This window comes from Euprymna scolopes, chromosome 36, assembly GCF_053919585.1.
Source record: "Euprymna scolopes isolate OS-2025 chromosome 36, ASM5391958v1, whole genome shotgun sequence".
Lineage (NCBI taxonomy): Eukaryota > Metazoa > Mollusca > Cephalopoda > Sepiida > Sepiolidae > Euprymna > Euprymna scolopes.
The window spans coordinates 67,585,881-67,611,167 of NC_136517.1; the positions used below are offsets into that span (position 1 = coordinate 67,585,881).

The 25,287-nt window shown below is 34.6% G+C and overlaps 1 protein-coding gene across 3 annotated transcripts in view; it reads right to left on the reverse strand.

The window, feature by feature from the left end:
- Window positions 1-25,287, reverse strand: part of LOC145260565 (embryonic polarity protein dorsal-like) — a 753,749-nt gene that overhangs the window by 398,860 nt on the left and 329,602 nt on the right. For all 3 annotated transcript variants that reach the window (XM_080118822.1, XM_080118821.1, XM_080118820.1), the window contains one exon: window positions 5,065-5,279. In XM_080118822.1, coding sequence (XP_079974948.1) covers window positions 5,065-5,279 — 215 coding nt within the window. The remainder of the gene's footprint in view (window positions 1-5,064; window positions 5,280-25,287) is intronic.

Sequence of the window (25,287 nt, forward strand, 5' to 3'; positions counted from 1 at the left end):
TATATTTGTTTTTTGACAACTTTTTCGAATCTATGTGTACAGTAATACAAACCCAAACTTCGGAGGTTGGAATCCCCCCCCCCACCTAAAATGTACTTGGAAAAATCGATTTTATAGTGAGATTTAAGAATGGTTAGTCGAAAAAAAGGTGAAAAACAAAACAAATAATCAATAAATAATTGTTACCAAAGGCAATAAATGCTACTTTTTTTTACTTACATTGAATATTTTCAAGCGCTTTTCTTTATTTTTTAATAATCTAATGCGGGTGTGTGGGTGCCAAATACCTCCAGATTTTCTAGAATTTCCCGCTAGATTGTAACCGAAATCTCCACATATAGCAGGAAAACCGCTAAATTGTAACACTGGTCACGTGACAGGAAGCGGTAATAAATAATTGTCCCTGAATAAAAAAATGGCCTCTCGGTACAAAGAAATCCACCTATTTATCATAGAAAAATTAAGTATAATGTTATAATTAAAAAGAAATATATAAAAACACACATGGATAAAGTTAACATATTATACCAAAACGTAGAAGCCATCCGTCCAGTGGTTTTTTAGACAATTAATTCCGAACGAACCAACATTTACATTTTTATATATATAGATATATATACATATACATATATATATATATATATATATATATATATACATACATATACAAACATATATATATACATATACATACATATATATATATATACAGATATATAAATACATATATATACAGATATATATATATATACATACATATACAGATACATAAATGAAGTTCGGCCTGGATAAATGTGCCAAATGTACACTCAGAGCTGGGAAGAAGACCCACACAGAAAATATGGAGCTTAATGAAAACATCGACATCAGGGATCTAGAAGAGCATGAGCCTTACAAGTACCTTGGCATTGAGGAAAACGAGAACATACAACATGCCAAGATGAGGGAGAAGATTAGTAAAGAATATGTACGCCGGGTGAGGAAAATATGCAAAACCCAGCTCACCAATAAAAATAAAATTACTACCATAAACCAGTTTGCTATGCCAGTAATAACATACAGCTTTGGTATCATTGACTGACCACAAAAATACATCAACCGGCTAGATGTAAAGACACGGAAGCTACTAACGCTTCATAAAATAATATATAGAAATCAGTGTCTACCAAGGCTGTATGTGCCCAGGGGAGAAGGAGGTCTGGGACTCTCAGAGATTAATCATCAACATAGGGCAACTATTGTGAGCACCGGTCAGTATCTGAGAAGCTCCCAGAATTACACCCTCTCAATAGTATATGAACATCAAGAGACAAGAGCCGGCAGAACAACATCAGTCACCCAGCTGGCCAAACATTTTGGTCAGAGTTGTCTCTCAGATGAGGACGAAACACCAAACAAGTGTGCCACAGAAATAGCAAGAAAGAGCCGGCAGAAATATACCGAGACCTTTCAACAGATGAACCTTAAAGAATGGGAACAACATCAGCGTGCAAAGTATTTTCTGGGGGAACTTTCTCGGGAATACATAGATAAAGAAGGTTCTTTGGACTGGCTCAAAAGAGGATCCCTCCACCACGATCAGGAAAGGGTCATAATGGCTGCCCAAGACCAGGGATTGATGACCAATGCATTCAAGAAGATGGCAGGGATCAGTAATGACAATAAATGCAGATTCTGCCACACAGAATTGGAAAGTGTTGGTCATCTGATATCAAGTTGCAAAGTTCTTCTAGGGGACGGCTACTATACAGCGAGACATGATGGAGTATGCAAGTACCTCCACTGGATCATCTGTAAAAAATTAAACATCCAGTGTAGCAGCAAGTCCTGGGAACATCAACCTGAAAAAAACAGTTGGAAATGATTTATATACCATACATTACGACCATGTAATCCCTACAGCCACCTACCTTGAAAATGCTGCTGTGAAACCTGACATAGTTATATGGAATAAGTCAGAGAGAGTTGCAACCTTGATTGAAGTGAGTGTTCCTAATGATGGCGGTCTTAACAGAGCTGAAAGAGAGAAACAGACCAAATACCAAGGTCTCATGTATGATATGAAAAGAAACTGGAACCTAAAGGGGATATCGATCATACCAGTTATCATAGGTGCCACAGGACTTATGAAGAAGAACCTGAAGTCCTACCTAACTAATATTCCTGGTGAACCAAGTGCAAAAGAGATTCAGACAATTGCACTTAAGGGAACAGTGAGGATACTAAAAAGAGCTCTCGGTTGGTTTCAATAAAAAAGTGGGGCAATGTTGGCAGCTGGTTTGGCTGCCCCATACCCGGCATTACAATCTTCAAAGGAAGAAAAAAAAAAAAATAAATAAAAAATACATACATACATATCTACATATTCATACATACATATATACATATATTTACATATATATTTACATATATATACATACATATATACATATTTATATATACATATATATTTACATATATATACATATATATATATATATTTATACATGCATACATACATATATATACATACATATATATATATACATATATATAAATGTTTGTGCGTGGTCCCCAAAGTATGGAAATAAAAACTGAAGAAAAAAAACCGTTTACAAGGGTGTTTGATATAAATGTACATAAGAACACTTTGATAAGTATGTTTTAACTTAAATAGGGATGGTATAATAAAATTGTGGGGTCTGCGTTTGCGACTGTACTCCATGGAAATATGGCACAAACTTTAACAAAGACTTTTCATATCTATTTGCGTAAGTATACTTTGATAATTATGTTTCAGTTTGAAGAAATATGGTATAATAAAATTATGGGGTATTCGTTCGCGCCTGACCTCCATAGAATGTAAATATCTCACAAAGTTTAACAAGGTTTTTTAAAAGGGGTGAGGGTGCACAATAATACCTTAACTTTAATCTTAATTCACGTTAGCTTTTATTTATTTTTTTGAGTTTAATCATATTGTACCTCATAAATTCACGTTCTTATTAAAGTGAAAGCCAAAAAAAAAAAAAAGTCAGAACTTTAGACAATTCTCGACACAAATTTTGCATGACTCTGTTTTTTTCCTTCCCCACTTGCACATGGCACTCTTTCGAAAATATATAAATAGATAAATAATAAAAAATAAGAACCTAACTTCAAAAGAAGGAAAAAATCCTGTTCACGTGATTACGTGTCTTTTTAAAAACATTTACACAACCTTTTTATTTTTATTTATATATCTGTTTAAGCTTTTTTGTCAATGTACTAGAAGGAATTCAGTTGATTACAACCCTTTCTGCATGTTCTTTACATTACAATAGTAGAACCCTGAATCCGGCAGCGCAATACTACACAATTCAATACTGTAAAACTGAAACGAAGCTGTTCTGCTTGAAAAGGGCGCCATTTTCTTCTTATTCATATTTATATCGATTCTTTGCTTTAAAAAACTAAAGTAATCATGTGTTTACTTTTTTAATATCCCATTTTGCTGTTTCGGATTATTTTACTAAAATAAGTAAAGCTTCATTATTTTTCAAAACTGTTTTTGTTTCTTTGTTTTCCGATATTTCATCGATATTAATTAGTAAGAGTGTTTAGCAGAAAAACCAACAAACGACTACCTGAAAAAATAAATATGCAAGAAATAAATGTTATCATAGTCAATAAAAGTTCAGTTCATGTTTTTTTTTTTGTTTTGAAATAGTTTTTAATGCTCTTTACTTGAAATAATTTCAGCGACCTGAAATTAAAACAAAATTTGAAACGATAACTACTTAAATGAATTTTTATATAAACTACACATGCCATAATCGAATATTCCTCAGGCACAAAATAACGGAAAACATTAAAATATGTTTATAAATATTCCTTACGTTGACGGAACTCTCTTAAATTGTTAACACAGAAAGAATGCTCAGGTGCCCCTCCTTCAAATTCAAAATGGGGCTCTGCATTTCAAAGTCGCTGCCATTTTGATTTTTTTTTTTAAACCGATTCGCAAATTAAAAAAATTGTTTTTTTACAAACTACTTAAAAATACAAACCAATGAACTTTTCTGCCATAATGGTAACATTTATTTCTTGTATATTTATTTTATTATATATATAACATATTCTCTTTGTAAGGAAACATCATTTTGTTGGTCACTCTTGGCTACGAATGGAAACAAAGTTGATATAAAAAAATATATTTTTGTGAAAATTATCTTTACTTTCATCATATTTTGCTCAGGGTAAAATTTTTGAGTATCAAAACCAATCTCTTTACAACCCCCTCCTTTTCATAACCTATCATACTTTCATCAATCACAGTCCATTTTCTGTAGGCTGTTTTTGAACCCAGTCAACGATGGGTACTTCTGTTAGTATATATATATATATATATATATATATATATATATATATATATATATATATAGCAAGATAACTTTTTATACACGTTGAAAATATTTAAATAAATATTTAATAAATTAATTACAAATAATACGTCCAAAAAATGTGGGGGCGTCTAGAATATAAACAAAGGGCAGATAACCTCTCCCTTTAAAGCACTCGGGGAGTAAATAAAACACCATAGAATCGCTTATAAAAAATAACTAAACAATCTTACATTTAAAAGCGATAAAAACCATGCATAGAATTGTTGAAATCTTGTGGTCCGGTATTCAGACATAAGGCTACATATCGAGCGATGGTGAGTTTGAGTCTTAATAAGTTTAACTATACTGACGAGATGTGAAACTTCAAAACATGTCAAGTCTATAGATAACTTAATTTTATGCACGAGAAAATATTTAAATAAATATTTAAATAATAATTATATATATATATATATATATATATATATATATATATATATATATATATATATATATGTGTGTGTGTGTGTGTGTGTGTGTGTGTTGTGTGTCCAAAATTTTCCACCCAAGGTATCTTTGTTCTCAAAGATTTATTTTATAATAGCATTTTAATATGCGATTGAACAGAACAGACGGAATTTGGCAAAAATTCAACTGAATTGTGAAAGAAAAAAAACTACTGATAATTTTTTTTTCAATATTCAAAAGATGTTAAGTTTACCTGAATCGTAGGATAAGTTTTGTTCTCTGCGGTGCTAGATTCTCCTAAAATACTACCAGCAGAGCGTCCTTCACATTGATAGCGAAATCGAAATCCTCGAGATTTTGGTTGTTCTGTTATCACAACATTTGGTTTAGGCACATCTGGGATCATAGGTAGAAATGGTGCGTGAGATGGCATGCTGAACAAATTCATATCATCCACTTGAAAATTAACTGAAATCAAAAAAGACAGGAATCGATATTCATTTGCATTTCAAATGTACATTAAATAGAGTTCAAAAGATATACCTGTTTGATGTTATCAAACTTCTAGTTATTTAAACCAAATGAAGCAATAAACTTGGAAGTTTTATATTTTGCAATGTGAAGTACCACAGCAACACTGATGACCCCTTATGTACCACTGCAACCATAGTAGAAATCTAAGAATATCTGTAGACATTATTAAAAGAAAAGATCATTATATTCTTAATATTATAGAAATTAAAAAAAAATAGTTATATTCTTTTTTTTTTTTACAGTGATCACCACTTATCAAGGCCAGGAAGCCACTCAGGGTTATTGCAAGTACATTACGTTAGTATGGAGATTTGATGAAGTGTTTACTTAAGGGGGCGGTTCATAAGAAATTTGTTAACATTGGACTTGAAGACATCGAAGTTGTAGTCTGGTGGGAAGCAGGCAGACGGAACAGAGTTCCACAGGCGTGCAGTTCTAAGAAAGAAGCTTTGTTCATGGAATCCGCATTTTGATTTAGGCACAGATATAGAGTGGGGGAAATTTTTCACAGTGGATTCAGCTAGATGGGTGTTTTTCGTGAAAGATTGGCAAGGGGGGACCAGAGATTGGAGTTCAGACGAGCACCTGCCATGGAAATAACGATAAAACAAGGACAGGCTCGCAACGTCTCTTCTGTGGGAGAAGGTTGCAGAGTAGAGAAAAGGGCATCCCCCACTAAGCCACGAAGTATATTTTGTACTCTGTCAAGGCAGGATAGGCTGTTTTTGGCAGCTCCTGCCCAGATATGGCAACAGTATTCCATTCTTGGACGTACTTGGCTCTTATATAGATAGAGAATTGCATCAGTAGTGAGATATCTTCTGGAGCGGTAGAAGGATCCCACCATCTTTCCAGCGACCTTGGCAACAGACTTGATGTATGTGTTCCATTTCAGATCAGGAGCAAAGGTCAAACCCAGAAGCTTGCAAAACATGGGGCCTTACCCAGACGAGAGCCATCCATCACAATTGATGCCAGATGGGGATCAGAGCGTTGATGATGTAAGGATAGGAGTTTGGTTTTGGATGCATTAAAGGTAATCAGCCACATCTTCCCCCACTGAACCACGCACTCGAGATCAGAGGAGAGAGAATCAGAGAGAACTTTGTCATTTACAGCCTTTGATGTGTTGCCGTAGATGGTCGTGTCATCAGCATAGATGTCAACGAATGATTTAAGTATGTGTTTAGGGAGGTCATTGATGTAGATCAGGAAGAGAGTTGGGCCCAGGATTGACCCCTGAGGGACTCCAGCATTTATATTGCAGGCCTCCGATTTTTGTCCATCTACCACTACTCTTATGAGCCTATCGGAGAGAAATGATTTCATGATTGAGAAAACATTTCCAGTTATACCGTAGCTGGAAATCTTGTGAAGTAGACCCTTATGCTATACCTTGTCGAAGGCCTTTGATATGTCAAGAGCAATTGCCCTAGAAAGGAAGTCTTTGTCAAGAGATTCACTAATCCTGTGGGATATAACCGTCAGCATATCTGCGGTAGATCTTGCAGAGCGGAAACCATATTGTGTGTCACTAAGAAGGTTATTCCTGCTGAGGTGGTTGACTATTTCTCTATGCAAACTAGAAGGGTGCTTGGCATTACCGATTTCTAAAATACACTTAAATATGATATTTTAATCATGCAGATTTCGTATTTATTATTAAAGAACCAATAATCTATTGGTTATTATATTATACTATTGCATAGTGAGCCCAGTGGAAAAAATAGGCAAAAAATTGATGCCTTCTCTTAACATTCTTAAAAAAAAGTAAAATAAATTTCTCAGAAAAAAAAAAAAAAAATCAAGTCAATTGCATCATTTTTAGCGATTTTATAAGATTTGGAAATTGCAGGAATCAATCTGTAGTCAGCAACCTTGGTTGAGGTCTGTTTTATAAGCAAAATTGACAACCTCAGTAAAAACTCTCAAAAATAGAAAAAAACCCTTAAAAACACACTTCTTACTTGTCTCCTCAGCTTTGTAAATATTAAAAATTAACTCATAAAATTTAGCTCATAAAATTTTCAGAAAATTTGAGTATAATTTACATTCTTCTTTGTAAAATCATGCCAAAATTGTACATTTTTTTTTTTTTACCCAAATCGGGTGATTTTTTTTTAGGCATAAATTGCAAAATATCTTCAAAAGGGCTCACATATTAAAGTATATACTTTTTGAAATTCTTGATTTATGGGCTATCTGGTGCAATAAACAAATTTATGTGAAGTTTAGCTGCTTGCAGAATAATTTACCTTGAAATATTTCATGGTTACCAGAAAAGTTTTGCAATATTAAAAGATTTTCACAATTCTTTTCACAATTATGTGTCTTCAAATAGAAAACATTTGTTGCAAATGGATGTTGAATGCATGCTATGTTAATAGTTTACTTGTAACTGTTCATAAACTGCAGCATACATATTCATTTTCAAAAATTAAGAATTGTCCATTGAGAAGTTCCTTGCGACCGTTTGGGATTTCCTTGGTTTTCCTTTGTTTAAACCTTCCTTTATATCATTTAAACGTCCTTTTGTTGCAGTAATTGTTTTATAACATCAATATTTACATTTCAGATATATATTTACATAAGATGAAAAAAAGCAGTGTCCATTACGCAAAAACAAAAAATCTTCTAAGTAATCATTGATTACAGCTCGCAATTTCCAAACCAAATCCCCTTGTTTTGATGCTTGTATTAGTAACTGTGGAAAAGAGTTCGATGTAATCCAAGATTCTGCTGATTAGTTGGAATTGCTGTTGTTGTTGAGATTAAAGATATTATAACAGCAAAGAAAAGAAGAAAGCATTTTAGTGACCAGCGTCCTCAAAATGATAAAAGAAAGAACTAATGAAAAAACTAAGTTCTCATATTGATGATTTCGTGCAGAAAGAGTGTCTAGAATTGCCCATCACTCAATTTCTGGTTTATTTGATCCATCAGATCAATTTTAAGTCACAGAAAATGGTTGCTAAAGTTGGTCATGATATTTTTACTCAAACTGTGAATGCATCACATAAATTTAAGATAAATGAAGCTATTACATGAACTTGTTTTAAGTACTCAGCAGATGAGAAAGCTGGGGATGATATTATCTAACAAAAGTGTCTCAGTTCCAACAACCAATGAACTAACTGAAAGTCAGAAAAAGTTGCGTTCAACTGTGACTGCAATTCTTGATAACATGGGACCATAGTACCATACATCTTGTTAAAATAAGTGTTGAATTAACTTTGAAGCAACTGATATGGAATGGTGATTTAGAAATGGAGATTTTGAAATGGTTTTTAAGGATGATAGTGATGGTGCCGGATAACAAGTTGTGTGGAAATCGAAGAGCATGATTGCTAGTAAAGAGAATGTTTCATTGGGACATCACACCACTAAAATACTAAAAAGATACCAAAATGGATCAACAGTTACTTTGTCGGAAAATCACATTCCCAACTCATGTAGAACATTGTTTTCTCTTTTTATTGTTAGACAGATAAAGACCTTTTCATTGCTGTCATCCCCCACAACTCATAAGACTCATGCAAAGTTGGAAGCTAAGGGTCGGTGTGCAGAAGTTGGCAATAAGGCATATAATATAAAGATAAGAATTCATAACACCATGAAAGATTTAAAGTTTTGTGTCAGGACTAGGTAGTGTAGATTGTATTCTTTGTATTAACAAGCAGACAGACTGTACAAATCCTGAATTTATTTCTGATAGGTTCTCAATCAACAGATGTGCTGAGGATACTCTGAAGTTGTGGGAAAGTCTAGTTGATGATGATAGTGTGGTCCCTACTAACAGTGGTTAATACTAGGCAAGGTGTTACAGTGAAACTAATTTCTGTATCAGACCAGAAAAGTATCAGCATAATCCATACCTACATCAATGCCATTACATGGTTCCTCAAAGTTATGTATCATTGTCACATAGACTACCAACAATAGATTGAGAAGTCACGGCCATTAGGTGACCCAATTCGTGCCTCAAGAGAAAGAGTCATAGACAAAATTTACGAGGAAACTGGTCTCTATCTGGATAGATGTAATACTGCTGGTGGAAAAGGTGGGACATCAATAAATGGTCCTCAAGGAAGACGTTTATTCTCTGATGAGATTATTGATTGCATACAAGAATTGACTCCTATGAAACACATGGATAATTTGTTGCTTTTGCATCGACAGTTGTTAACAATCCTCAGTGTTGTATCTGCCTCAAGTTAATCATGATAAGATGAAAATTCATTGTCAAAACACAATTAGGAATATGTGTGCTCATTTTAAATGGGTGAAGCTGAATCATACTCTTCATGGAATAATTCAACATTTAGTCAAGTTGATGGCTATGAATGATGGCTGCGGATTAGGAAACTTGTCAGAGGAATGTTTGGAGTCAAACAATAAAGACAGCCGTAATTATTTGCAATTCCTTTCAAGTAAACCAATCACCAATTGAACAGTTACTGATGTTATTTACAGATTGCTTTAACGTTCTGATCCTGGTGTTTTGAAGCAGTCCAATCAATGACATCCTAAAAAGTATTGCACTAAATGTGGTGCAACTGATTGTACTATTAGATCTAGATATAAGCTTATATATATATATATATATATATATATATATATATATATATATATATATATATATATATATATATATATATATATACAGTGATGATCATATTTATTGGCACGGTAAAATAAAAGTTAAATTTTGTCTAATAAATTCTAAAAAAGGAATTAAATTAAAGAAAATAACAAAGTATATTATGTATTTTTAACTGGCCTTTCCGATGCAGCAATCGGATTTTAGAAAAAATAAATAACAAAGGAACAACAAACATAATTGCAAAAAACCCTTGTTCAAAATTATTGGCACGATTTATTTAATAATCAATTGTATAGCCTTTGGCCTTGATTACCTTCCTCAGTCGCTTTTCATAGTTTACAACCAAGTTGTTGCACTCTTCAGTAGTAATTTTAGCCCACTCTTCCTGACAATAATCCTCCAATTGAATAAGATTCTTAGGCTTCCTTTGCATTACCCTCAATTTTAATGTTCTCCATAAATTTTCAATTGGATTAAGGTCTGGGCTTTGTGATGGCCACTCCAAAACATTAATATGATTGTCCTCAAGCCATTTCTTAGTCAGTTTAGCCGAATGCTTTGGGTCATTATCTTGCATGAACCACCAACGACGACCAAGTGAGAGCTCTTTAGCAGAGTCTTTCAGGTTTTCATCCAATATTTTAACATAATCTTCCTTTTTTATGCTACCTGTGACCTTAACAAGTCGCCCTGGTCCAGAGGCAGCAAAGGATCCCCAAAACATCAAACTGCCTCCACCGTGCTTCACTGTGGGTATGGTGTTCTTAGGCAGGAAAGCTTCGCCAGATTTTCTGTAAATATAAGACACTTTATTATGGCCAAATAACTCTATTTTCGTTTCGTCAGTCCATAGAACACGTTTCCAGAATGCAACATCTTTATCAATATGACGTTTTGCAAAGGCTAGCCTTGCTTTCAGGTGCATAGGCTTCAATAAGGGAGTCTTTCTCGGACGACATGCTTTTAAACCAGCTCTCTTCAAAACTCTACCAACTGTATGTCGAGATACATTCACTCCAGAGGTGCTCTGTTCATCAACAATCTCCCCAACAGAGATCCTTGGGTTTTGTTTTACTTGTCGAACAATTTTCCGTTCATCTCTTGGGGAAAGAATCCTTTTTCTCCCTCTACCCTCTAAACTCATAACGTGGCCTTGCGATTTGAACTTGTTTATTATGGCTCTAACAGTGGATTTGGGAAGGTTTAGCTTCTTTGAAATCTTATCATAGCCCTCCCCATTGGTATGGCATGCTACAACAAGCTTCCTGACGTCTTCGCTGTGTTCCTTAGTTTTAACCATGGCGATTGAAAATTATAATTTAGTCACTTATAATAGTTTAAATAAATCGCTATCTAAAAATTATCTGAAAAAAATTATTCACTGAATTAGCGTTAAACAAGCATAATATGGCTATAAAAAAGTTCAGAAAGCACGTAAACCGGAAATTGATTGATATTATACTGATACTAAAAGAAAAACAAAGCCGTGCCAATAATTTTGAACAAGGGTTTTTTGCAATTATGTTTGTTGTTCCTTTGTTATTTATTTTTTCTAAAATCCGATTGCTGCATCGGAAAGGCCAGTTAAAAATACATAATATACTTTGTTATTTTCTTTAATTTAATCCCTTTTTTAGAATTTATTAGACAAAATTTAACTTTTATTTTACCGTGCCAATAAATATGATCATCACTGTGTATATATATATATATATATATATATATATATATATATCTCAGAATCATTACACATAGAAATCATAATTTTATTTTAAACTAACAGGAAACTGATATTACCTAGGATGGAATAATGCTTTCCCACCTCCATCCCATAACAGTAAAATTATATTTGTTTTATATAATACTAGCGGGGGGGGGGGTACCCGACGTTGCTCGGGTGTTTGGAGGTATGTGTGGTTTTAGGTAAATCAAAACTCCTGGGGAAGGCGGTTTAAAATAAAAAAAAAAAGTTTTGGTAGGTAAATATGAGGATCGAACCCGAACCCTTGAGGCAAAGTTTGAAATTAAAGTGTGAAAAATAAACGTGCGACGTTAACCAGTGGGCCATCGCAAAATACTAACGGAAACACGTTTGAATTTCTTTAACTATTTAGAATTGGCAGGTGCACGCTTTAATGACTTAATGAGGTCAACTTTGACTGCGGGGTAGTATTTCATTTACTGCGGGAACGCGTTTTTTATTTTTATTTTCCAAAGATGTTTGAGGGGGGGGGGCCCAGCTACTCATAAAAACGGAATTGTCCAAATTCAATAGCAATTGTCTGATATAAGGAAAATATTTCCCCATTGATCAAATCTGATTGCGATTGCGACCGGAAAAATACCGGCAGAATTAGTGTCGCTTTTATTATACGAAAAAGCCTAATCCACATGCGGCGAGCAAAAAATGTTGAATATTTATCTTCCCAAAGTCGAGCAAATTAAATAGATAGGCGACCTCCGTTGTTAACTCATAGATATTATGATTTATATGTGATATAAAAAGTTTTAAGAAGTTGTGAGTCGACTGACTGCTTCTCGGAAAAAAGCCTTTCTTGGACATACACAAAAAACGAACATATATACACACATTTTCGCTTTTATATATATACTAGCGAGGGGTACCCGCGTTGTCCGGGTGTTTGGAGGTGTGTGTGGAAATTCCTAGGGGGGGGGGCTTAAAAAAAAAAGTAAGTATGAGGATCGAACCCGAACCCGAACCCTTGAGGCAAAGTTGTAAATTAAAGTGTGAAAAAAAAAAAACGTGCGACGTTAACCACTGCCCCACCGCGAGATGCTAACGGAAACACGTTTGAATTTATTTAATTACTTGGATTTGGCAGGTGCCCGTTGTAATGAGTTAATGAGGTCAAGTTTGACTGCGGGATTTTTATTTTCCCAAGATGTTATAGGAAAAAGACTAACCCATATGTGGCACGTAGTGTTGGGACGATTCCTAATTTTTATACGATTCCGATTACGATTCCAGGAAAATATTGATTAACGATTCCGATACCAAGTACGATTCCGATTCCTAGGGAATTATTGTTTTGAAATATACCAGGTAGTTTTATACTTATGGTCGATAGTTCCCAAATATGTTCCCTAACTTTGGAAGAGATATTTTATGTCTACACCGTCGTGTTTTGGTTTAAATAAAATTATTATATAGTAAACTAAACGGAAAACTTAGCAAAATTTATTTTAGAGAAAATTTATTTTACTTAATTGGAATATAGAAAAAAAACTCAAAGAAAATAGAATTTATCCTTCAGAGAAAAAACAAATAAAATAGAATTTATATAACAGAACAAAAACAAGAAAATTAGAGAATAAATACACACGATTCATTATTTTGGTCCTCATAATTAACAGATTTAATGAATTAAATAAAAAAAATATAGCGGAAGATAAAGAAAATATATACTAATTAAATATAAAAAAGATAAATATTTAATTTAATAATTTATAAATGAACGTGCGTAATGAAAAAAAAAAACAATACACCATGTGACATGGCGCCGTAGATACAAAATAACCTTTCCAAAGTTAACGACCATATATGAGAAATACCATTAATCGAAAGTTTTTGTGTTTTATACCAAAAAGGTAGGTATAGCGAAAAGTTACAATTAAAGGAATTTCAAAAACGATTTTTTGTTTGGCTATTGATAGTTGTATTTGTGACGGCAGTTCTTCAGACCTCCATAATTCACAAGGAGTAGTTAACACCTATTATTTATTTCTTACTTTTTCATTGTTTTTACACGTTGTTTCTAACGTGAAGAATAAGTTTAGCCAAACTAATTTTGAAATAGGGTATATCAAAGGAACACATATAAAAATGATACCACTATAAAAAAACAAATGAAATACTAGATAAAATTGAGCAAACATAATTACCAAAATTACAGAAAAAGATTAAAAAAAAAAAAAATGGTGAAGTTTGTTGAGTGAAATTAATTATTGAAAGAAAATTAATTGAACTAATAGAAATGTTAAATAAAAAAATGTCACATTTCAATATTTTTTTAATAATTAAATTCTCAGGGTTGTCGAAATTAAAAATTAAGTGATTTTTTTTTATTAGACTTCTTTCGAAGCTTGTTACCTTGAAAAATACATTTAAAACCCTGTTTTTTTTTTTTAAATAAATTGAAAAATAAACGCAATTAGAAAAATTTAATTGATAATTGAAACTTTAAAAACATATTAAACATTTAAAAATTACTTATCTCACAAATTAACGTCCAATAAAGTAGATCCAGTCTTCATACAAGAATTCGGTTATAATAAATATATCTTTCCCAAACTTAAAAATTAAATCTTTTTTTTTTTTTGGAGAGAGAGAGTGCTTTAAAATCGCCAGGGAGTGCCGCCTAAAATTTTAAAGAAGTAAATTTTAGGAGTTTAGTGCCTTTCAAAGACGGTTATCATAATTTATTATCATCATTTAATTTCCTTTTTTTTCCTCCCCCCACACCTTTCCACGTGGTTCAGTAGTTAACCAGTGCACCTGTTGCTGTCAGTCAGCTATCTTTACCTAAGTTTTAATTTCTAGTTAAAAGAATTTTTCATGAATAGAATCAGCATTTTTAAAAATTATTTTTTTAGTTGTATATATTGTATTTACTCTTTGAAGTTAAGGAGGGTTTAAAAAATTGGTGACACCTAGATGGTGACGTAGGCAAAAACAAACAAAAAAAAAGACACTGCGATTTCGACCCTCACTAATAAAACTGCTCTGAGTGACTAGTTGGTAATTTTTTGTTCCTTTTCTTTTTTATTTTGCTCCTCCAATTTATTTGGATGCTTCATAGTTAAATGTTTTAACATGTTGGTTGTGGTCATGTTAGATGGTTTTATTCCTCGCGATATTTTAATTTGACAGACTTTGCAAATGGTTTTCAACTCATCATCTTCATCAACTTCAAAAAGTTTCCATGCAAGACTTTTTTTGGACTTTGGCGTTGTGCGTTCTATCCCAACCATTATCAATGGACCAGAGGCCATCTCGTCAGCATCAGACAGGGCCAAACTATTTGCAAAGAACTTTGCAGCTAATTCTACCCTATGCGACGAAGGCCATCAACTCCTCGTATTTCCTCCTACAACACAGAACAATCTAGGTAACATACAAATATCCGTGCATGAGGTCGCCAAGCTAATCAAGAACCTAAATTCTAGTAAGGCAACTGGCCCTGATGGCATCCCAATTATAGTGTTAAAAAAGCTTCAACCAGAACTTGCTCCCATACTTACGAAACTATTTAAGCGCTGCCTTAAGGAGAAGTGCTTTCCGACCCCCTGGAAGACCTCATCAGTTTGCCCTGTATTTAAGAATTCAGGTGATAAGTCCTCTCCCTCTCAGTACAGACCAATAAGTCTCCTGTGTGTTATGAGTAAGTTGCTGAAATCCATATTAAATAGAGAAAGTCAACCACCTCAGGAGGAATAACCTTCTTAGTGACACACAATATGGTTTCCGCTCTGCAAGATCTACCGCAGATGTGCTGACGGTTATATCCCACAGGATTAGTGAATCTCTTAACAAAGACTTCCTTTCTAGGGCAATTGCTCTTGACATATCAAAGGCCTTCGACAAGGTATGGCATAAGGGTCTACTTCACAAGATTTCCAGCTACGGTATAACTGGAAATGTTTTCTCAATCATTAAATCATTTCTCTCCGATAGGCTCATAAGAGTAGTGGTAGATGGACAAAAATCGGAGGCCTGCAATATAAATGCTGGAGTCCCTCAGGGGTCAATCCTGGGCTCAACTCTTTTCCTGATCTACATCAATGACCTCCCTAAACACATACTTAAATCATTCGTTGACATCTATGCTGATGACACGACCATCTACGGCAACACATCAAAGGCTGTAAATGACAAAGTTCTCTCTGATTCTCTCTCCTCTGATCTCGAGCGCATGGTTCAGTGGGGGAAGATGTGGCTGGTTACTTTTAATGCATCCAAAACCAAACTCCTATCCTTACATCATCAACGCTCTGATCCCCATCTGGCATCAATTGTGATGGATGGCTCTCGTCTGGGTGAGGCCCCGTGTTTTGACAAGCTTCTGGGTTTGACCTTTACTCCTGATCTGAAATGGAACACGTACATCAAGTCTGTTGCCAAGGTCGCTGGAAAGATGGTGAGATCCTTCTACCGCTCCAGAAGATATCTCACTACTGATGCAATTCTCTATCTATATAAAAGCCAAGTACGTCCAAGAATGGAATACTGTTGCCATATCTGGGCAGGAGCTGCCAAAAACAGCCTATCATGCCTTGACAGAGTACAAAATAGACTTCGTGTTTTAGTGGGGAATGCTCTTTTCTCTACCCTGCAACCTCTCTCTCACAGAAGAGACGTTGCGAGCCTATCCTTGTTTTATCATTATTTCCATGGCAGGTGCTCGTCTGAACTCCAATCCCTGGTCCCCCCTCGCCAATCTTTCACAAAAAACACCCGTCTAGCTTAATCCACTGTGAAAAATTTCCCCCACTCTATATCTGTGCCTAAATCAAAACGCGGATTCCATGAACAAAGCTTCTTTCTTAGAACTGCACGCCTGTGGAACTCTGTTCCGTCTGCCTGCTTCCCTCGGGACTACAACTTGGATGTCTTCAAGTCCAATGTTAACAAATTCCTAATGAACCGCCCCCCCCTAATTAAACACTTCATCAAATCTCCACACTAACGTAATGTACTTAATGTACTGAGTGGCTTCCTGGCCTTGATAAGTGGTGATCACTGTGTAAAAAAAAAAAAAAAAAAAAAAAAAAATCCGCTAAAAAAGACAAAAAGAAGAAAATATAAAGGGATGGGGCGGTAAATTGTACCAACCGGTAGTTAACAAAAAAAACTCATAGAATTTAATTTTTGAAACCAATGTATAAAAGTTTACATAATGAAATGCAAATATGCATTTTCTTTTGAATTTTTTTTTTGGTTGACTGTGTTCAATTCACACATGGTTGATGCGGTTCAATATTGCTAAACTATAAGTCTTAAGTAAAATTCTATTTATAAATACTTTTTAAAATGAAATTATTTAATTAATCGTAAATATTATTTAGACATAAAAATTAATTGATTACAAAACCTTTTAAAAATATATTAATTTCTTTTTCGTTCGGCAAAAAACTGCGCAAAACACTTTTAATTTTCAATTTAAAATTCTAGAAAAAAGATTATATTATTCTGCTTTTAATATAATCAAATTCAGGGTTTTATCTTTCTGAAGAAAAAAAATTAAAAAAATGGATTTTATTTCAATGAAATTAATAAAAAAAAAACTTGACTGAATTGAATTAATTACCCTTGAATTAACGAAGGGGTTATTTAATAACTTTAGGTTTGGAAGAGATAGGTATGGGGTCGGTTTTTTTGAAACTTCAAAAGAAGCCGACTACTGTCAAAACTTTGCGAAATAATACAACGTGATCAATTTCATTTTAGAGATATTTCTTTCAAAAGCCTTCTTTTAAAAAAAGAAAAAAAGTACATTGTTCTATTAAACCGTTTACTGTTTAAATAATTTGACTTTGCTCGTTTTATTTTAAGAAAATATAAGTTGAAAAAGCATTTTCATTCAGTATTAGAAGATTTGTCAGTAAAAAAAAACAATCGCCAAAAAGATAAGCGTTTTTTTATTTTTACTTGCAATGTAGAGCCATGCATACTTCTTTTCAAGTTAACTGTTTTGTAGTTTTGATTACAATAGATCTGAATGAATGAACCTTGTAAGGGAGGGGCACTAAGCATTGCCCTGTTAATAATGAATTTCTTTGGTTTCTTTTTATAACATGCTACATTTCTCTCTTGCGGTTAGAAATATCAGGAAATTTTTTTCTTTTTTTCAACATCAGACTAAAAGAATCGTAATGAAGGAATCGGAAAATTAAGGTATTTTTTAACGATGCGATTCCGATTCCTCCCAAAATACACGATTCTTACGATTAACGATTCCGATTAATCGTCCCACCACTAGTGGCAAGCCCCAAATGCTGAATATTTATCTTCCCGAAATCGAGCAAATTAAATAGACAGGCAAGTGTAACGTAATCTCCCATTGAGGAGCGTTAGAACTACACTGAAGTAGCTTGTATTCCCGGGTGATGCCAGATAACCCCAGGATTTAGGATAGAGAAGATAAATATACATATTTTATTTTATGTCACAATAGATATTGTTTGAAAACCAGAGAAATATATTTTTACAGCTAAAACTCAACAACAGGAAATGCGAGGATGTTAGACGGACATATTGTACTGGCTGCGTGATGGGTGGTGAACTCGAGGTTATGTGATTTTTAGTCTTGAATGGGGTCTCAGATCGTTGGGGCTTAGCGTGATTTGATTGGCTGGGGACATTTCCACCCCATCACATCGGGTCGATGTACTCTAAAATTAAACAGATTGCTCGTTGAATTCGGGGAGGACAGGTCATATAAACTCGCCGTTCCCTGGGAGAGAGGACCCCTCCCCACCTCATCCATCCGTCGATCGCTGTCTGTGAAGAGAGTTGAGACTTTGAAAAGAACTTACAAAATCTGAATGAGAATTGTAAAAACATTTGTACATAATTTTATGAGAATTAAGCTTTTGTAGATAGACTACAATCGTAGTCTTTCTTCCTGCCTGCTGCTTCGATATTCACTTTCAGCATACCAGATTATGTAACAACCTCCGAGGAGTCTAGACGACCACGTGTCAAGAATCTAGAGTCCTAGCCACCTCCTCGAACGAGGCGTTTTATATGAGCTTCGTCGTTAACTGTGAGATATTACGATTTATGTGATATAAAAAGTTTTAAAAATTGTGAAGCGAGCGACTACTTCTCTGAAAGAAGCATTTTATAGACATACAGAAAAAGCGAACACATATACATAGATACATTTTCGCTTTTATATTTATAGATATAGACTAGCAGGGGTACCCGGCGTTGCCCGGGTGTTTCGAGGTGTGTGCTCTTAAATAAAAAAGAAACCGGGGGAGGAGTAAAAAGTTTTGGCAAGTTGGTAGGATCGAACCCGAAGCCCTAAGGCGAAGTTTGAAAATAAAATGTGAAAAAAACATGAACCGTTCGGCCAGTCAGAATGAGTTACTGAAAGATGTTTGAATTTATTTAAGTAAGAACAAAATTGACAGGTGCCTGCACGGAAGTCATAGAGTTAAGATTTTGTGCGAGCATTACGACGACGATGACGTAAGCAATAGCTATTCAGCAGTTAACATTGTCTGCAGAATGACCAGGTTTGTTTGTTATAAGCGAAGTAAAAAAAAAGAAACGAATGTTAAAACTTATCTGAAAAATAAAGCGGGGGGGGGGGTGTAATCAAAACATTGGAAAAAAAAAACACAAAAAGAAACTAACGTAAGGCAAACGAACGATGTTAAATGTCAAAATCGAAAAAACAAAAAAGAAAACAGAAAAACGAACGTTAAAACTAAAAACCAAAGAAACAAAAAACACGTGAAAAATGGCTTAAATAAGCCTGTTTCAATATTAAAATTTTAAAAATTGGTGGGTACCCAGGTGTTTTTGGGTGTGTTGTCGGGGGTGGGGGTGTTAATGAAAACCTAAGAATAAGTGAAGTAAAAAAAAACACAGAAAAACGATCGTTATGTGAAAAATGGCTTAAATAACACTGGTTCAATATTTAAATTTAAAAAATCGAAAAAAAAAAGAAGATATCTCACACCACGATTCGAACCCAAAACATTTAGATAACGACCCAACACACTAACCAACTGAGCTAACACGACGTACATGAAATTTAGTCAGTTCTTTAACTATTTAACCTAAATCAGGTCATGATGTCATCTGACGCATACGTAGAACTGGTCGTCGTCATGAGAGGACGGTTTTTGTTGATCCACCCCCTGTTGAAAATTGTCGATTTCGGAGGGAAAAAATTAACGTTTTTGGCCAATTTTTTGGGCGAAGGATAGAGCTTCAGTATGATACCAAGTTTGTGAATTTTTGTTCTATCTGTCGAAAGTTTTTAGCAGACACACTAACATACATGCATACACACATACATACATACATTTTCGCTTTTATATATATAGACTTGCGGGGTACCCGGTGTTGCCCGGGTGTTTCGAGGTGAGTGTGCTCTTAAATAAAAAAGAAACGGGGGGGGGGGGAGTTTTGGTAAGTTGGTAGGATCAAACCCGAAGCCCTGAGGCGAAGTTTGAAAATAAAATATGAAAAAAACATGTTTTTGCCAGCCAGAATGAGTTACTGAAAGATGTTTGAATTTATTTAAGTAAGAACAAAATTGACAGGTGCCCGCATGGAAGTCGTAGAGTTAAGATTTTGTGCGAGCATTACGACGACGACGACGTAAGCAATAGCTATTCAGCAGTTGTTTTTAATGAAGTCAATGACCAGGTTTGTTTGTTATAAGCGAAGTAAAAAAAGAAAACAAAAACAAACATTAAAACTTAAACGGGGGAGGGGGGGTAATCAAAACATCGAAAAAAAAAACACAAAAAAAACTAATGCAAGGCAAACGAACGATGTTAAATGTAAAAATCTGAAAATCAAAAACAAAAAAGAAAACAGAAAAACGAACGTTAAAAAAAAAACATGTGAAAAATGCCTTAAAAAAGCCTGTTTCGATATTAAAATTTAAAAAAATCGGTGGGTACCCTGGTGTTTTTGGGTGTGTGGTCAGGGGGTGGATAAGCGAAGTAAAAAAAACAGGAAAACGAACGTTACGTGAAAAATGGCTTAAATAACACTGGTTAAATATTTAAATTTTAAAAATCGAAAAAAAAAAAAAAAAAGAAGACATCTCACACCACGATTCGAACACAAAACGTTTAGATAATGAACCAACGCGCTAACCAACTGAGCTAACACGACGTACATGAAATTTAGTCAGTTCTTCAACTATTTAAAGTAAATCAGGTCATGACGTCATCTGACGCATGCATAGAACCGGTCGTCGTCACGAGAAGACCGCTTTTGTTGACCCACCCCCTGTCGAAAATTGTCGATTTCGGAGGAAAAAAATTCGTTTTTGGCCAATTTTTCAATATTTTTCGGACGAAGGATGGGGCTTCAATATGATATCAAGTTTGTGAATTTTGTTCTGTGTGTCGAAAGTTTTTAACGGACACACAAACACACATACAAACATACACATATTTTCGCTTTTATATATATATATCATGAATTTTGCGGGGATTCAGTGACATTTATGAATATAATTTTCTGTAAATTTATCATCTTTAACGTGTTGGAGACATACCTATTATTTAAACTAAGATGGGATTAGGATTAATGATGGAATATTTTTTTCCAGATTTCAATACAATTACTAACAATGTTCTGAATTCCTGAAAGTATCGGAAGAGCTAGGGCATAAAAATAATCAGAAGATGAAATGACATAATGCAAAAAGTTCATTAAATGGCATTTAGTGTTGCAATTAAAATTTATTGCTCTTTTGAAACAAAGCTAATTTGCATTAGTTTGACAAAAGTTATTTAAATTTTTTTGTAAAGAACATAATTGACCAGGGAACTTTTTTAGTAAAGTTTTCCCTTTTTTTTTATTTTCTTTTTAAATAAAGTAGGGCTTATTTAAAAAAGGAAAGTACTGCAAAGAGAGAGAAAAAAAAGCAAAGAAAAATAGACCAAAACGTTTTTCTTTTCTTTTCTCTTTGAAGATTACAAATTGTACTGTTTTGTTCATTTCTAACAAATAACTTGTAAACGTGACGTTTGTGAGTGTTAAAGATGCGTAATGTGAATCTTGCTGACCTCAGAGGAAGATTAAAGATCCCCCGAGTTCAACAAGATACACCTGAAGAACGTCAGAGCTTAGATGGTTGAAATGTTGTGAGAATAACATCCAAGATAAAAAGAATAGTTCAAATAATCTGAATAACATCTTTGATGATCAAAGTGTTAATCCATGTGAGTAATTTCGCCCGAAAACTCTCCCAGTCAGTGAAGCAACTTCCGGTTGGAAGTTGTACGGCCGCCATTACTGTATATACATGTAGCTAGAAAGAACATGAATAAAATATATTCTATTTGTATCCATTGTCAAAGTTCGTCATTTCACGTGTTTATGTTCTTTGAAATATTGAAAAATCAAGAATTGTTAAATATATTTTACAGTTCTTGATTTTTCAATTAACATTGGTAACAGAGCAAAATATATATAACTTTGAAATTCATTTCATCGCCCGTCTTTGTTAAAGACAAATACAGTACATGAAAAATGCAAATATGGCCACATCACTTGAGAAAATGAAACACACTCCAATAGTGTTTCTTTCTTTGGAAGGAAAACCTAGAGAAGCTGTTTTTGGAGTTGTTGTGAATCTAAACTCTCATGATGGAATGACGAGATTATACAAAATATTAGACATTATTTTTAGAAGAGATGAACCAGTCAGCATTTTTGGTTTATGATACTTTCGAAGGATACCAGACACATCAATGGAAGATTTTCTTATCAATTTGGCCAACATGCAATTCTGAATCAACACAAGCTTTGGCCAACATGTCGCTAAGTTGCAAGATTTCAACATCATTCTCCCCAAACCTGTACTTGCGTTCAGGACATTAAAGAATGCCTCCCTTACCCTCGAAAATGAAAGGCTAGTCAAGACTATAGTCAATGAGTTAACGTTGTCTTCAATGTCAGGACAGCTAAAAAGATAATGTATAGACAGCCTTCTGACATGCCACCATCGTGGTAAAAGAGAAAGATGTTATAACCTATGCTGAGAAGGAAAACGGACCTAGCGAGGTTTATTATGGTCACTCTTCACACTGACACATGCATATTTTAACAGATGACCAGAAAAGTGGTAGAAGACATGGTAACAGTAAAAAAGCATGCTCCATTGACAAAACAAAAAAGATAAACCCGCTACGACCTGAAGGCAACACCACTGCATGTTTTAAGTGTGGCGGCCTTATGACTCTTACATCGTCGATGTCAGGAATCAACACAGCGAACATGAAAGTTATTTTTCTCTGGTCAACATAGTGCTTATGTGTCAGCAAAAACGCAATGCAAAGAGCAACACACTCTTAGGTAAGGCACTCAGTTTGGCTGTCCTAGATAGTAGTGGTACCGTTTGCAGAAAAAAAATAGTATGAATGTTTTGTCAAAACATTAACAGGAAAAAAAAGTAATTGTGTTTGTGTGTGTGTGTGTGTATATATATATATATATATATATATATATATATATTTTTTTTAAATCAAGTGTCATTATTTCAGATCGAGATTTTTTAATTATCTATATATTTAAAAGACAAAATGGCGGTGTGCGTTTTTTGTATGTCCAGCAAAGGCTTTTTTCGCCGGGAGTCTCGTGGGGGGGGCAGGGTCACTATATTTCAGAACTTTTTATATACTCCCTAGATTGTAATAGCTATGATTTGTGATCAGACATCGTCTGTAGATTTATTTTGATCGACTTTTATAAAATTCCTGCTATTCCACCCTCTCGAGTGTATATTCAGCTTTTTCGTATAAACTAATACCAGAGCTAAAGCAGCCGTCTTGGCCTTTGTGGCCCAAATGTCCAGAAGGCAATTAGTTTTGATCACTGTGGGAAACCCCTCCTATCAGAAGCTGTAAGCTTAACTAGCTAACAGCATGAACTCATTCACTTAACTTTCACTTTGTGCATGTTAACTTTTTAATTATTAAATTTGAATGGTTTTCACTTCCTCTCTCCTCTTAGCATAGCGGTAAAATCTCAAATTTTCTTTCACGTTCTGTTCCCCCTTCGCATTGCGTGATGGGTTCAAGCGTTCTGCCTACTAACACTTTCTTTCTTTTTTTTTTTTTTACATTCTTTTCCTCCTTTGCTGTTCAGGTTCCAGCCTTCCTTACTACCACTTTTTTTTTATCCTCCACACACACATACAAACATCTGGGCAATGCCAGGTACCCCCGCTAGTCTAATATATAAAAGACAAAATGGGTGCGAGCATTTGTGCATGTTTGTGAACGGCTTTTTGCATCGAGTTTCTTGCGTCGGATTCTGTAAAAAGTTTTTGCATACTTCCCAGATCGTAATATCTCAGATTTGCAAATGGACACCGTCTCTATCTTTTTTTTTTGATCGAGTTAAACAAAATTCCCACTGTGGCATTGTTTCAGATGTTTGTTTGGCTTTTTCATATAAAGCAAAACTATTAAAAAAAGCAACAAAGTATTTAAATCATTGTATGTTCAACGCACACAACTTCTGCTTGCGCGATAGCGACATCGGCTAATATGTTACATTTTTTTCACCTTCTTTCCTTCCTTTGCATTATGGGTTCCAGCCTACTACCACTTTTTTTAAACACCTCTCTCCACCCTGTTGTTTCTCCCCCCCCCTACCGGGCTGCTTTTTATTCCCACCCTTACTACACCACCGCAACACACCTGGGCAATGCTGGATACCCCCACTAGTCTAATATGTCTGTCTTCATATTTTCAAACTATTTCCTCCAAAACTAAAAGTCGCAGAGCGGAACTAGGAGCCATGTTACATCCCTAGTCCAAGTTTAAATGTGCAACAGTAATTTTTACGTCAGCATATGGACTTAGGGTTACTGTGTGCACATGGTTTAAAGAAGAGTACGGAGATTTACCCCCAGAGACGGCTACACGACGGATCCCCAATCCAGTCGAGTGTAAGCAAATTTCATTGCCTACCGACTTTTCCTGAGTTTAATCGAAACAAAAGCAGGCAGAAAAAGAGAAAAATTCAACATGAAATAATGAGGAGGTCGGAAACAGAAATGTAATTTATATATATATTTTTGCCCCCTTTTATATGGGCTTTATTTATCCTTTTTTTTTTGCATGAAACAAGTACACAAACAAACAAACAAATAAAAAACATATAATCCAGGATTGCAATAACACAACAGTCTCTTTGATGAGGGAATGGGGGGTGGGGAGAAATTCACGAGCCTTCATGGCTAACTCAGAGTCAATCGTATAATGTTCTTTTTCCTTTTTAAGGTATCATGCCATTTTTTTTTGTTTTTTCACCACTCATTCCATAAGCCAAGCAAATCGAAAACATTGCCTTTCCTCGCCGAGAATGCCAACCCAGACTGATTGTTTTATTTTTTCCCCCTCTTTCTCCTGCCTCTCGACACAAATCCTGACTCCCTCTCTTTCCTTTTTCCTCTCCTTCCCTTTCCTGCTGCTGCTAGTGGCCACCATGATCTGGTGTAACCTCACATTGACTCCTAAAAATAATTTGCCCCAACAACGTCGTAGTCTTTTCCGCTCTGCCATAGATTTACGTCTACTCTGACTTGCATCCGCTTCGGGGTCTCCATT